The sequence below is a fragment of the Hypomesus nipponensis genome, chromosome 18 (assembly GCF_054491055.1).
Source record: "Hypomesus nipponensis isolate SF chromosome 18, ASM5449105v1, whole genome shotgun sequence".
Lineage (NCBI taxonomy): Eukaryota > Metazoa > Chordata > Actinopteri > Osmeriformes > Osmeridae > Hypomesus > Hypomesus nipponensis.
Window position 1 is genome coordinate 16,547,318 of NC_140378.1, and position 15,917 is coordinate 16,563,234.

General features: G+C 42.2%; 1 protein-coding gene across 1 annotated transcript; it reads left to right on the forward strand.

Moving 5' to 3' along the window:
• The first annotated feature begins 906 nt into the window (after positions 1-906).
• On the forward strand, positions 907-14,224 carry kcnc4 (potassium voltage-gated channel, Shaw-related subfamily, member 4). Its single transcript, XM_084680646.1, has 4 exons — positions 907-1,961; positions 8,391-9,327; positions 9,994-10,191; positions 12,736-14,224. Exons 1-4 carry the CDS (start codon positions 1,362-1,364, stop codon positions 12,801-12,803), a joined length of 1,803 nt encoding a protein of 600 aa, XP_084536772.1. The 5' UTR covers positions 907-1,361; the 3' UTR covers positions 12,804-14,224.
• The last annotated feature ends 1,693 nt before the right edge of the window (positions 14,225-15,917 follow it).

Genomic DNA, 15,917 nt, shown 5'->3' on the forward strand with positions numbered 1-15,917 from the left:
ACTATCTTGTACAGTTGGTTGGGTATCAAGGATTTAGTATGTAATGCATGAAAATTACACTAGATGGCATCATACACACCGAAATGTTTGAGGCCTGATAGAGGTAATCATGTCAGAAATTGCCTTGAGTATCAATCGGACAAGTATCAATCGGACGATATAAACTAACATGACAACATTTTTACAAAGCCATAGGCCTACCAAAGCTGTTGTTTAAAATAAACGAACAATTCAGTTAGATGGGAACTGATTAAATTTGTGTCCTGTGTGATTTTTGTAGCCTACTCCCGATTCACCTTGCACTAAACTAATTTAAAATAGTTTTGACATCTAAGCAGTATCTTCCATCCTACTATGAGGCAACAGACCATGATCAAATGTCATCTAATGTGATAAAAACAAGCAACGTAGTTGATTTCTGTCAATAATATCACAGTGGGAATGTAGCCCAAATAATACGGACGGATACGATCTGCGTTTGTTACTGATGAAAAAATGTATGATTTTAGTAGACTGCATACTTAAATAAACAATGTAACAGTGGAAATAAACAGTGGGGCAATATGGTGCTCAGTGATCTAATTGCATCCAAATCAGCACTTGAATAGTTAATTTGTCGAGGAGGTTGCACGCGCCATCCTACGGTGTTGTGTCGTCTAAATTGGTGAGGGAGTAAGGATCCTTACAGAGAAGCAACAGATTCTCTGCTGAAAAACAACCTTTCAACCCCGCCGTTGATCAAATGTATGGAATTATTCAATGCATGCATACGCGTATATAATTTTTTGGATCACATAACTTCTTGATCGTGAAAAAAGAAGAAGAAAAAAAGAACTTGTTGCATTTGGTTGAGCTGGATTTTTGTCAGTGTCAATTTTTGAAAACTTTAAGCTTAAAAGGGTGAGAAATATGCTATTTACTAAAAAGTGAATCAACAAGATAATGGAGTTTACCCACAAGCCTTCATTTTAAAAGACACATTTGTTGACTGAGGGGTGTCAGACACCCGGGATAAGTACAACAGGAAGAATCCAGAAGGCTTTTTTGTGGGGGGGGGGGGAGAAAGAAACATTTGTATTTCACACGGATCAATTCATCGATGAAGCTTATGATCTGTGCCAATTGTCAAATGTGCACCACATCACCCTGGAACTGTCATTAGAGGAGTTGTAATTTAACAGGTGGTTTTATGTAGCGTGCGCACTTTGGACTTGTTGGGCACATCTACGGACTAGTGAGTAAATGAGCGACATCCTACTTAGATTTATCATGAACTCTCCGCACATTTAATTTGTCCAGAAAATAATTAATCACCGAATAAAATCAAAGGGCTATACTGGGCGGTCTATCGATCTAAATCTATGATTAGCTCGGTGTGTGTTTCGTCTTATCGTGGGCGCAAGTCAGGCAACAAAGCTCCATCCAAAACATGTCTGAAGGAAGAGATGGCGAGAGGGGAAGACTCAGACAAAATAATCATCAATGTTGGTGGTATACGGCACGAAACCTACAAGAGCACCCTTAGGACCTTGCCGGGCACCCGTCTCGCATGGTTGGCCGATCCAGACACGCAGGTCACCCCAGAAACGGACACTGAGGAGTTGTTTTTTGATAGGCACCCTGGTATTTTCGCATATGTTCTAAACTATTACAGGACTGGTAAACTTCACTGTCCTGCTGATGTATGCGGACCCCTGTTTGAGGAAGAGTTGGCCTTTTGGGGAATAGATGAGACTGATGTGGAGCCATGTTGCTGGATGACATACCGACAGCACAGGGACGCCGAGGAAGCATTAGACATATTCGAACCCCCCGATCCAGACGACACTGACGATGACAGAGAAATACCCAGACGGTTCGGCATCGAAGACTGCCAAGACAGGTCAAGAGGATGCTGTGAAGTTTGGCAACCAAAGATATGGGCCCTATTTGAGGACCCTTACTCCTCTAAGGCTGCAAGAGTAAGTTGCTTCTATAAATCATAATTTGTTTTCATTGCATGTCTTTTGCATGACGTTTCATGCATTTCGACAATAGCTTTTCCCTCTTAATGCAATAACTTAATCAGTTTCTCGTGTTAGCCTTGACATTCGCGCCATTCCCTCTCCAACAGGTGTCTACTCGATTCATAAAGACTCCACTGTTACCATGCAATCTATGATTTCATTTGAAATCTAGATTGAGAAATCACGGAACAGTATGTGATGCAAGATACACTTTAATGAAAATCTGTATTGAATAATGGCCTGCTTATGACCTCGAAGTCCAATATTACATCGAAATTGAAAGACATGCAGCCACTAATGGAGCCAGCTGTTATATGGTTGTGTCCACATTATTAAATTGTTTGTATAGGCTACAAAGTCGTAAAATGTAAATGGAGTGTGGGTGAGATATCTGACACTCAGAACGTTAACCAACAACATGAAATACTTTATATCCAAGTGGTTTTCCATTGGAAAGGTGTAAAGACTTTATAGAAACCTAACATCTAGCTTGCACCTGCTAGATTCTATACTGATTCCCAGTCTATACACCAGTGCATCACTATAGGGGTTTGATTGTATGTGTACCTGAGACCATGGTTCTGGTTATTATTGTTTACAAGTGGTTATCAAACGGTCTTCAATTGGGTGGACACATCTGCTAACAAATTATGTTAGTAATTAGTTATAAAGTGTTACCCATGGCAGATATGTCTTTTCATCTCTATTGCAGTCAGCAGGGTATAAGATCTATATAATTCCCATGTGGTTCGTGTTGTCTGGGGATACTACTGTTGACTGTCTCAGGGGGTGAGTACACAGCCGCTTAAGACCTTTACAATCACAGCTCATCTTGGGGCAACAAATAGATCAGGTCCAAGCCGACTGAGGCAAATGCTGAAATTTGTGATTCAAAATGTCACAGTTGTGTGAGTGCTGTCCCTACATCACTTGTGCACACTGAACAGAAACAAGCAAGACAGTATTCAAAGGCATAGTTGTCATAGTCACAATGCCACCTGAAGGTGACAAACCCAGTGCCTGTCAGTTAATCATTTTTTTCCTTCACTTTGCCAGCTGATCATTTTGTCAGATTAATTTAAATGGCTGCTTTTGGAAGTGGTGTGACAGAGAGCAAAGTGGGCGTGAGGCCTTCCTCGACTAAGTGACAATAATTAGAGAGAGGCCTCACACTGACCTTAGTAGCTATGTAACACATTATTCTGTATTTTTAATAAAACAAACTATACTGATTTTTCCTCAAGCCGGATGTTCATTATCCTCACATGCAGTCACGTTCTATGTATGTATGCTCCCTGTGTTCATACTAAAATGATAAACGTAACATTTTTGAGGGATTTCTTGTTAGATTCATGGCTTTTTTTATTTTCAGAGCGCTTCTCAGCCCACCCCAGGTAATACGATTCTAAAAGGCCATGGGGAAGTTCGTCCGCCATCACAGCAGCCATAAATTCCATCTCCGTCCTTAACAGCTGGGCCTGGGTGGTGTGCAAGATGCATCCATAGAATCTTTACTATCTGACTCTGACGGCCAGCTGAAAGCCTGAGAGTAGGATCTGGTTGGTGAACGGATTAATGATTAGATTATTTCAGAGACCCTATTCTGATTTAAGCATTAGAGATCTCAATCTTATACAGTATCTGGACCCTGATTAGACTTCAGGCTCCATCGTGAAGGTTGTATAACTGTTCTAGATTTAGCATTTGCTTCGAGCAACACGAGGGACATCTGATCAAAGATTCAAAAGACTTGAGTCATGAGGTAGAAGCTGTGTCATGAAGGTATCATACCATTGAACTGATTAATAGCCCGACTCCCTAACCGCTCAGCCATCTGAGCGGTTCATAAATCACCAATACGTCATTGTTTCACTAAAAAAACTTGCTGTAATTAACCATCCCTCTGCTAATTGGCTGTGAAAACATTCTGGCTGCCGGCTGACTGACTGTCCCTTGCCGACACACAGGGAGGTGTTTGCTCTGAGGTGACATGGAATTAATGTACTGCTGGTAAAAGAAAGACAATTTGAGGGCTGGCATTTTAGAATGCTGACAGTGACAAGAGACAGGAGGCAGTTTAAACATATTTCAAATAGCTGAATTTTTGGCTAAAGATTTAGTGACAAGTTGTGAGTTTCTCTACGATTTGTTAGTTGATCTTGTAATGCGATTTTATGTTTTCCATGGTTTATTATTAGACTGATTCGGGCCTGGTGTCACTTCATCCCTTGATGTGGTAGATCAATATTCTTATTGCTTGGGTCCCCTCTGGCCCACACACACACAGTGTTTCATCTGTGTTGTAAAGACAAGTTACAGTGATTTTTTTCTTCCCTTTATCAAAAGACATATGTCCCCTTTACAGTAGGTTAAAACACTCTTCTAGATCCCTGGCTTCTTCCTTAAACTGGGAGATTATGTTTGTTGTTTTATTCTGCTGTAGTCTGAGCTGTTTGCAGAGAGAAAATTGCCCCCCTAGCTGTGAATCCATTTTGTCGCTCATCAGAATAGGGATGATGGAAGTCTATACAATTACGCTATTGACCGACAAGGCTGAAATTACCCTATATGGAAACACCTCACAGGCATGAAAGGCTTTCAGAAAGACATTGCAGGCATGTCAATCATGTCTTTTTCTGCCTCTGATTTTTTTTTTACTTTTTAGGACACAGAGCATACTGTGTCCAAGGCAACCAGCCAACTTTTCACAGTCACAATATAAATACAGACTAAACTGACCACATGCCTCCCTATCTATCATCCATGCTGCTCTATTCTATGCTAGACTTTATTGACTAACCATATTATCCATGATATTTGGACCCTTTCAGGAAGATTATCTGTTCCAAAGTGTCAAACATCTAAGTCTAAGTGCCGAAAGGGGAACCTTGTCCCCTGGTGAATGTATATGGAACAAAACAATGAGCCAACCCACTAACAAGGTTTTCAAAGAAAAAAGTTTCCAAAGAGGCATCCTAACCCTGACAGAGGCACACTCCTGTGATTTTCCTCTGTGAATGGACTGAACATCCCTTGAAAATGTTTCATCAGCCCTGAAATGTAACCAATTAATCAAGGCTTATTCAGATACGACAATGGAATGTTGTTCTGTATCTGGACCTGTAATATAATCCTTGCGTTGTCATTGTAAAGGCGTTATTTAAAGAGCTGAAATATCATGCTAACTTAGCAGTAGCAGCTGGGACCTTGGCATCTGGCTCCCCTTCAGGGCTCTGACTAGGGGGCACAGTGCCACAGACTATCCTAGGGGTAGTCCACACATATGGATATGTAAATATTGTAACTGCTTTTTAAAATCCTGGCAACAAAATATGGTTAAGAGCAGAGTGTAGAGCATACATCTGGTATACTGAACTAAAGAGCACAAAACAAGGACCGGTGTATGTTTGGTCAATCAGCTAGACCCACTGTTTTTTTGTGGTATTACTGTTTGCAACTGTTGTTTTCGGCAGAGCAATATGGCAATCCACACTGGAATAAGACGAGCAATCGTTCAAACCTTGTGACAGTGTTTGAATTGGCTGATACTAATATTAAACGTATTATCATTGTAGCCCTTGGTGTCCAGCTATAAACATACAGACACACATTCAAATGTTGTCAGGTTGGCTGGCAAACGCAAACAATCGCCGATGAGCCCAGACACAGTATCTCTCCACCGTTTCCACATGCTAAGATGATGGGAGAAATCACACGCACACGCATGCACAGGTGGAGTGCAGGGCTGGTCCTTTTATGAGCAGAAGGATATGTTCTTTTCTCCAGGCCTCCACTTGCTCCCCTCACTGAGTCGTCTTGGAACAGATTCCGTGCAGATGTCCGGATCTGTTTAGCTCTGGGATAAACCGTTGGCATTTTAATAAACCATGGGGCCTCGTTGGCTTCTTGGATAGAGAAGCTGAGCTTGAGGGATCACCTTTTTATTAGGGGTCACTTGTCAGCTGTGTTATAGAGATTTATTCAGTAGTTGCTAAGCTACCGTATGTTATTACAGTGTGTGACAAGAATGAACTATATTTGGAAATGAAAGGCAATTCGTTAAATATTCAAATGAGAGCTGTTGCACAACAACAAGTTCTATTCCATTTAGAACGGATTATGATGGATGAATGATGTTTCGCATTGACAAATGTAGTGAATCTAGATTTGATGATTTCTAAATTCTAATTCAAGTCACAGCAGTTATTGAAAGGCACTTTTGATCCTCCGAGTTATTCATCCTTACCACTGAATGTGTTCATCCATAACAGTGCCATCCAACACTTATTGAAATCAATGTGCTAGTCATCATTACCATAACCAAATGTTAAATTCATACATTTTCAGCTCCATGCTTTTACAACATAAACAATTTCATGCAACATTGACTAGCGATGAGATGATGATGAAACTGCACTGCAATAGTCCCACGTCTGATGGTGATCTCAGGGGTATACTTTAAACACAGGCCATCCCAACCAGACACAGGCCATCCCAACCAGACACAGGCCATCCCAACCAGACACAGGCCATCCCAACCAGACACAGGCCTTCAGGAACATTGTTTGCTTCATGGCTCATTGACCTTTAGCATAGAGATTATGCCAACACCCAAAGGATGCAGTTCCTGTTCCATGTTTAGGTTACAATCGACCGACTGCAAACACATACAGGGCAAGCACCATCCAAGGTTTATTGACGCCCTGTTAAAATGCTACTAACTTGTACTTTGGGTATTTTGACAGGGTATGCAACACATGTCAGACTAACAACATACTTGCTTGTAACGCATGGGTTCCAGTTATCCTAGAAACATCCGCTATACAGTGGTTTCACATGCTATACCAAGTAACTCAAACCCAAAACTATACAGTGTACTTTAGAATACAGTACATATTTAACACATTGCTTTCTCTTTAGATAAAAAGAACATTTAACAGAAGAAATTCCTAGGACACATGGAAGCCCTCCCCACCGCCCAACACACACACACACGCACACACACACATACAAATGCCATTTATTGTAGAAGGATTACTGTGTTACACCAGCAAAGTACCATGCACTTTATTAATGTGGTGTACAGTATACTAACAAACCTAACAAAAAAGGGGATCTTGTTGGTTCCAAAATGAGTAGATGCATTACACAAGGATTGTGTTGTATTTGGTTGAACACTTCTGGATACTGCTGGTGCATTTGTTTAAGCCCTGAAAAGGGGCTGAACCGCTGCTAAGTGCATGCTTGGGCACATATTTAACCAGCTGGGAGATGAGCACGGGTAGATATGTAATGTAATACTGTATGTCCGGAACACAGCAAACACTAATGATAGATCATCCCCTACAATGCTAACACACACAGACATGGCTATTGCAGGGCGGGAAATCAGTCAAAGAAAGGGACACTGTTTGCAAAATGTTAGAGTTGTACACCTGCCTCAAATCAATTTATACTACTATTGTAAACATGCATATTCTTTTGATGTTTGGACTTCAGAACAAAAATGAATATTAGTGTATTATCAAATGAAATGTTGTGGAAGTAAGCCACATCCTTGCTAACTTCTAACAAAATGGCAGATGAATGTAAACATGTTGTGTGTCTCCCAGATCATTGGTTAGCCTGTGGGGCTTCTCTCCTTTTGCTTCAAGCTACATTTCCTGGTGAGCTACACGGGCATGCTGTGGTTGTCATGGCTCCTTCCTCCCTCACAGCTCCACGCTCCCCCTCCCCCACCTCCAGATTCATGCGCCTTATGGCTGGTGGCTGAAGCCTCCTAATAGCACAAGCTCATTTAGCGCAGGTTCGTTAGTTAGCCAAACACGATACCGTTCCAGAGCCAAAACAGTTTATTTGGCTTGTAAAGTGGTTGTTTATAGAGTGTGATATGTTCTCTTGGTGTACTGGTGAAATCCATCCACCTACATTAACCAATGGCATTGCCTATTAGGATGAACATTTACCACTATACAAGCGGATTGGCATTCAAGAAAAGGAATTCATTTTTCTCTTGCCTTTTTCTATGTGTATGAGCGTTGTTGGAGCTGTGATATGAACAATTCCCTGGTGTTTCGGGATCTCAGAGGCAATGATTGTGGATGCTAACAAAATCAGTGCATGCCTAGTTCTGTTTGGTTAGGGGGGGTTGTTGCCAGAAAGCTTTTGTCTAGACCTTTTTCAACAATAAAACTGTATTGTGAGGTAAAAACAACAGCCACACAGTTGCTGAAAGTTTAACCAGATCAACCAGTCCTAAACATGTTTTCACTACACTTGGAGCCTCAGTGTATTGTTGACCTAAGCACGCCACAGGGTGGACAGAGAAAGTAGTTTCAACTTTTCTGCTTTACTGGTCGTGACTGGTGTTTTTTTTTCCTTCAGGGTATCGCCTTTGCCTCTCTCTTCTTCATCCTGGTCTCCATTACCACCTTTTGTCTGGAGACTCACGAAGCCTTTAACGACCTGATCAACCACACAAATCTGGTGACAGAGGCCAACGTCACCACCACAGTGGTCACCTGGGAGGTTGTGACTAAGCCTGTCCTCAACCTGGTAGAGGGTGTGTGCGTGGTTTGGTTCACCTTTGAGTTCCTGGTGCGCATCATCTGTTGCCCAAACAAGGTCCTCTTTGTCAAGAACATGCTCAACGTCATCGACTTTGTGGCCATCCTGCCCTTCTACCTGGAGTTGGGCCTTAGTGGCCTATCGTCCAAAGCCGCTTCTGACGTCTTGGGCTTCCTCCGGGTGGTGCGCTTTGTCCGGATCCTGCGGATCTTCAAGCTGACGCGTCACTTCGTGGGTCTCCGTGTGCTCGGCCACACCTTGAGAGCCAGCGTCAACGAGTTCTGCCTCCTCATCATCTTCCTGGCCCTGGGCGTGCTCATCTTCGCCACCATGATCTACTACGCCGAGCGCATCGGCGCCAAACCCGACGACCCGCGCGGTTCCAACCACACCCACTTCAAGAACATTCCCATCAGCTTCTGGTGGGCGGTAGTCACTATGACGACACTTGGCTACGGAGACATGTACCCCCAGACATGGCTGGGCATGATGGTGGGGGCGTTATGCGCCTTGGCGGGGGTGCTGACCATCGCCATGCCTGTGCCCGTCATCGTCAACAACTTTGGGATGTACTACTCGCTGGCCATGGCCAAGCAGAAGCTCCCCAAGAAGAAGAAGAAGCACAACCCGAACCCTGACGTTCCAACAGACTCAGTCTCCTTTGGGATATCCGGCACCAACTCTCCCAGGGACAGCACCCAAAGTGACACGTGTCCTCTGGCAGCTGAGGAGAGCAGTGGCAGAAACCGCTCAGGTCAGAACCATACCCATTCATTAGGGGTGGGAATCTTTTGGTATCTCAAGATTCGAATCAATTCCTGGGGTCACGATTCAATTAAAAATTGATTCAAGATTTTTAATAAAATAAAATAACTCTATATATGCTTATATTTGATTCCAGGTAGCTGTTTTGTGTTACTTAAACTTATAAAACTTTTGTTTCATTTTTTTACTTAAACTTATAAAATGATTTTTTTAAATGAATCTGAATTGCTGGAAGACTGAATCGTGATTCAAATGTGAATCAATTTTTCCCCCACCCCTATCATTCATACTCCACATCAGACTGGCATGGTGTCCATTACAGCTGTTTTTTGCTGAAACTGCGTAAAGTGAAGTGAATATTGAATGGAACTCAGTATTTTTTTCAGGTTTTTCTCTCTTCAAAAATTGTAAACTCAGCCTGCTGTTATTGTGTGTACCAAAGTCTTCTTAATGTTTATTTGACAGACAAGGCCTAGTTAGGCACCATCACGTAAACACAGACTGATCCAATTATTTTCAGGGATCTCGGGGTCAAATTGAATCTCAGCACAGTAAAACTGTTTTTTTTTGTGGGATGCAGCTATACCTTTCCCCTGAAGCGATGTTGAGTAAAAGCTTTGGCATTTACTGGCCTAGTGTCCTGCTCTCCTGTCAGACTCCCAGCAGAACGGGGACGCTAACGTGGCCCTGTCGGAGGAGGAGCGCTGCAGCCTGACCCAGCCCCTGTCTCCTAGCGACAAGTGGACCCTTCGGCATTCCCGCATGCGTGACAACAGGGCAAAGAAAGAAGCCACCGGCTTCCTGCTCACGTCTGGTGACTTCTCATGCCCTGGAGAGCCCAAAATCCACACAGGTAGGTCATCCACACCTAATCCAAATTGGGGACACCATATCCTTCCATGGACCACACACACACACACAAACTGCTTGTCGATAGGTTAGAGAAGAACCCATCATGAACCAACATGGAACCTTTTTATCAACCCCAGTTTGACCCCCAATTTGACCGTGGAGGTGGATTATTTAGTCATGACTCGCCAGCCGGTTAAAGGAAAATCAATTGAAGAGCTTTACAGTACTAATTACATCATCTATCTGTCTGCTCCCTGGAATATAGCCTTGGAAAAGGGTGTGAATAAGACTGTCATGGTGTGACAACAAGAATGGTGACAGGTACACAGCAGCAACAGACAGTGAAAAGTATTCTGTCCTCGTAGCTAGTATTTAGATCATAGATACATACATTGGCAATTAAATTGTAACAACGCTGTCACAGGTGCCATGGGGGGGGGGGGGTAGAGTATTATTTAGAAAATGTGAAGTATTTTTTTACTACAGGAAACGGGAGCATGTGGCTAAGGCAGAGACTCTTGTAGGCACACCTCCTAATTCAGCTCATTAACAGCTGCTATCAGTCTGCAATCACTCTCTGCTTGAATGGCCCCCGCTGAATCTCAGATCTTAGCGCCCAAATTCCCCAAAGGCCCACAGTAAGAGGAAGCTCTAAATTTGGGTGTAATGGATTCATTTCGCACATCTCAAGCAAACATTCCACCCTTTGACATCCTGACTGATTCTTATCAGCAGATGGCCTGAGCCTTTTATCCATGACTTCAACTGAAGACGAGACTCCTGCCAAAACTCATTAGAACACTAATATCAAGGAAAGACAACAGATTAGTCAGTCTCTTTTCTCAACCCTAATGAGAGTAATGCTTATCAATCAGGTTTGTTGTATTTTTTTGTCCTTTAACACCATGAAAGGAAACTAGCTTTAATCATGTCAACTAAAACCTTTCCAGACTTTGACGGAAACAGTTTTCTTAAGCGTGGAACCTATGGAACATGCCATTGTTGGAGTCAAAATCAAGTCGAATCAAAATCCCAGTTCCTCGATCAGACTATGTCAGAAGTTTGATAAGGGAATGGGACATGTTGTGATGGGTGATAATGGCTAGAGGGGGAAGCAGTGTAATACCCCTTGCCTGCCCAAAGACAGATCCATCCTACATAGATCAATAGAAGTCTTGACAGATTTAATCGTACCAGTGACTCCAGCCCTGGGAAAATGAACTGTGATTGCACTATGGAATGTTTCTGCCACGAGAATCTATCTTGGATAACTTACTGTAAGTCGCTCTGGAAAAGAACGTCTGCTAAATGACTAAATGGATAAACAAATGGACCCTAAGCCATTCCGGGTGGCACCAACATTTAGTACATTAAATCTGATTCACTAATCAAAGCGACAGAAATGCCCTAAAATGTGGCAAAAGTAATGAACAGATTGTTTTGTCTATGACACAGACAAATGGTAGGGTGGGCTGATGGAATTGCCAGCCCTCCTCATTTAGGGTCCGTAGACAGCAACAAAGGGAATCTGAGAAAAGCCAGAAGCCCACATAAACAATTGTTGCTCTACCTTCCTTTAACTCCTACATAGAAAGAGAGAAAGAAAGAGAGAAGGAGGTAATTCGATACTGAACCCTGTGTCTGGTGAGTGTGTGGATAATGATATCCCAGCTTATTATCGAAGAATATCACACAAACTATCACATATTAGTGCACATTAGCCTCAGGGAGGGGCTAAAGATATGCACGGCTGCATGACAATATCAAATCAATTAATTAGATCAAAATTCACTGCAACAAAAATAATCATGTGTACAATAGGGAAGTGGTAATTACAGACATTTTTGATTGAAACCTGGAACTGGATTAAAGCCCACTGGTTGCGGCTCTGAGGTCAAACTCATAGTGGAGGTGACCCACTTTATCCCTGGATTACACAGGATGTGGTGTTGAGTAATGTATCACAAGGGCAACAGGGCAGAGAAGGGGTAGACAGATATATCTGAAAAGCACTTTTGATTCATATCAGGACAGGCAGCGTGCTGCACTACACGAATGAGTTGAAACACACAAGTACACAGTGCGTCTGTCACAGCCCAGTCACCCCGAAGTTCCTCCAGCACAGACGGTCCCCTATCTAACCCACAGTGGCTTCACAGTGTGACATGTTGCCTGCTCACTTCTCCAAATTGGAAGCGTAACGATTTGGTAAGCCAGTCAACCGCCTCTGAAAGACAACAGCAACTAACAGCAGCATTAGACACAGAGGCAGTGTTGTGTGCAAAGAGGAAGCCTCTACTCCCAAATGACTCTTCAACTTGATTGCCACTAATAGGCTTCCATTAGAAGCATGGTCATAGCGCACAACTTCCGCCCAGCTTTCTAAGCTGACATGCTATGATATTCAGGGGGCTTGGAGTAAGGGAGTTTTAAAAAGTCTTGGCAGGATGTTTACTAAATTTACCCAGTATACTAAATGTTGTAGATCAAGATGTCTTCAATTATATTCTTATGTTTGTCTAATTTCCAAATTGTCTTTATACAGAGAGCTGCAAAGATGTCCTTGCGGCGACAGGAAACTATGCCCAACCTGAAGTGACCACACTGACCTGAAGCTGATTGGCTGTTGAAAGGTTGACCTGTGAGCACATGGGTTGAATGGGTGTGTGCGGAGGTAGGACGGAGCAATGCAGAAGACGTCCTCTCTCACCAAAAAGAAGATGGGATCCTTGTTCACTTCTGTTACTCACTGTTACACATACATACCCCACACACTTATCTGATACTTTAAGAGGTGTAGTTCTATAAACTCATATGTCTATCGAAGCATTTCTGCATGTATGGCATGATATCTCACTCTATGATGTACTCTGAACCAGAACAAAATAGATGGGAACTTGTGACCTTCAGAGTAACTAAATATCTTAAGTGACGGATTTATCATTGATATTTTGGTTACTTTATGAGTTGCAATTATGAACCAATAGATCTAACAGCATTTTTCAAGATATTGCTATCCAAAACTTGGGATGGATGAGGTTTTACATTGTGCATAGTTCTTTGGAGTCTGCAAAACCAGATCATTGTTAAGATGTCCTCTTTTCCTCCATAAATTGTGGTTAATAAGAATGAAGATACACCGGAAAAGTGTGAATATCGCGTTGTAGAGTCAAAGTTATTGTAAATCAAGCTCCAAAAACTTGAAATCATTGTCCCAAGTTGACTCCATGAAGTCAGGTCAAGTACAGCTTTGTTTGAACTAAAACATAACAGTACAAAGCATTTTGGTCTCTGGCTCGTGTTGTGTCTGCACTTCCTAAGGCCTCCTAGAGAGAAAGCATGCAGACAGGAGTCAAGAGAGAAGGTGACTAGCAGGGCTCCAACTTTTCCTGGTAAACAAAATGTCCACCAAGTCTTGTACAAAATAGAGGGAAAAAAATACTTCAGATCTTACTGTGTCATCATTGCATTAGCTATAAACCATCCACTCGTCATTGCTCGTTGACAAGGGACCAAACGTAGGCTCTGTGAGATTGTACAGTAGGTTTGTCATCACCATTGTTAGTTCATACGTTGTAATGCATCGTAAAGACACATTCTATAACGTGAAAGCAGTTCCAGTTGTGCCTAATGTCGAGTCATAGAGCTTGTGTGCAGTAATATAGACGTAGATTTGTGCCAGAACTCTCAGTGGCTTGAGATCTTTGTGTAACCCCAGCACAAGTTGCTTGGGGGAGAAAATACATCAAATAAAAGATTATGGTTTATTTCACAGGTGACTTACTATATTCCTCATTCCTCACCATAGTTGCCTTATGTTTAAATAAGCAGATGGTTCAGTTTTGTTAAATTATAATTGTAATCCCCACTTTTATGCTGACACAAATGTCTATATCTTTTATGTAAACGTAAAAGCACATTTGTATGTAGCACAGTATACTGAAGCATTCCTAACCCTGTAATTCTATACAAACTGCTCAGCTAACATCAATAAATTAAAATGAATGAAGAAAAAAAAATGTTTAAATTCTTGTTGTCCAAAACAAAGTCTGGTGCGCACGAGATACTTTCTGGTGCGCACGAGAAAGTTTCTGGTGCCCACAAGATACTTTCTGGTGCGCACGAGATACTATCTGGTGCGCACCAGAAAGTATCTTCTCAGACACTGTTACTTATAGGCGAGGTGGAGGCTCTAAAACCACATTATTTGGTGGCCGGTGGATCACCAATAAAAGCTGTGCAAGTTGCAGCATATTGCTGCGATTGCACCGGGGCTTATAACTTTATTTCCAGTTTTTGACATGATATATGCACATTATTAAATACATTTAACTACATATTTAGTTATACACTGTGTTCTGCAGTTATCTAAAGGTAGGATATATGATGTTATCCTGTATTCCATGCAGTCAGGGCATCTCCTCCTGGCTGCACCCATAGTGGACCATGTGATGTTGAGACAGCCACGTTTATGAATGAGACCCCAGGTCAAGACGGGTGTATCCCTTGCGCCAAAACAGACTGTCTTTCTAGATAATATAGTGGTGACGACTCGCAAGCAAACTTTTAATGTCCTTAAAAGTTATTTCCACTCAGGAAAACTGCAGATCTAATGCACGCTTCTGTGCATGCATGCGGTACCCACCAGATACTTAAGCGTGGTAACGAGAATGTTTCTCGTGCTCACCAGAAACTTCCTCGTGCTTAGCAGATTTGTTTTTCATGTCCCCTTAGGGGCTCTGTACATCTGTCTATATTATACAGCCTTCTTTCCTACTTTACTGTTGATTTTATTTATAGTGGGGAAAAAACAATAGATGAATCCCATGTTGTCTTCATAGATTGAATATGAAACAGTGGTGGTTGTGAAATCAAACTCCCTGTCAATGCCATGTGTCTACACACAGTTGATATGTTGAACCATGTCAGTATGTGTTCATCTGCGAGAATACAAATAAAATCAACCTCATGTTTCAACTTGTGGAATAATTGCCAGGGTACCCTTCTACCTATTCTATCTCACTGTTGAACGTTTCATTGAAGATAGCCGTCATATAATATTACATTTTGTATTCATCTAGCAAACACTTTTATTCAAATACAATGCACTATAAATAGTGCATTTAGCAAGTGCAGCAGAGATGGTGTAAAACTGTGTGAGGATTATTATTTCACTCAGTGCACCACTGTTGAGCTGCTCTAATTTTCTTCTGTCTCTTCATCTCCGGCACATACAGTCAGGTGCACAAACACACATGTCCCAGACACGCACCCACACAAAACACACACACACACACCTTGTAACTGAGGGTGTGAACATCATTATAGCTGGTGCCTTTACAGTGCAGTGTTTGATGTGCAGGAATGGAGTGTGCAGTGGTCTGTGAGTAGTGCCTGACAGAAAGGATCAGATGACATCAGTGAGTCACAGACATCAAGCCGGTATGAATATTAAATCAGGCTCCAGACGGCTGCAGTCAGTCTGGAGCCTTTCAGTAAGTCAACGCTGGATTCAGATGTGGATGCATTCAAAGGCAACAGTGCGTCGGAAACATCAAGACTACTATGTGCCTTTTGTGTCACTCACAAAAAAATGTGCTTGCGTGCAGTCTCTGCAAATATGATAGCTGAAACAGTTTAGCTATCGGTAATAACCTACTTTGGTGGCTGGCTGGATGTCAACATTTTTCATTTGGAGTAATATTTCGTTTAACTGAATTCATTCCT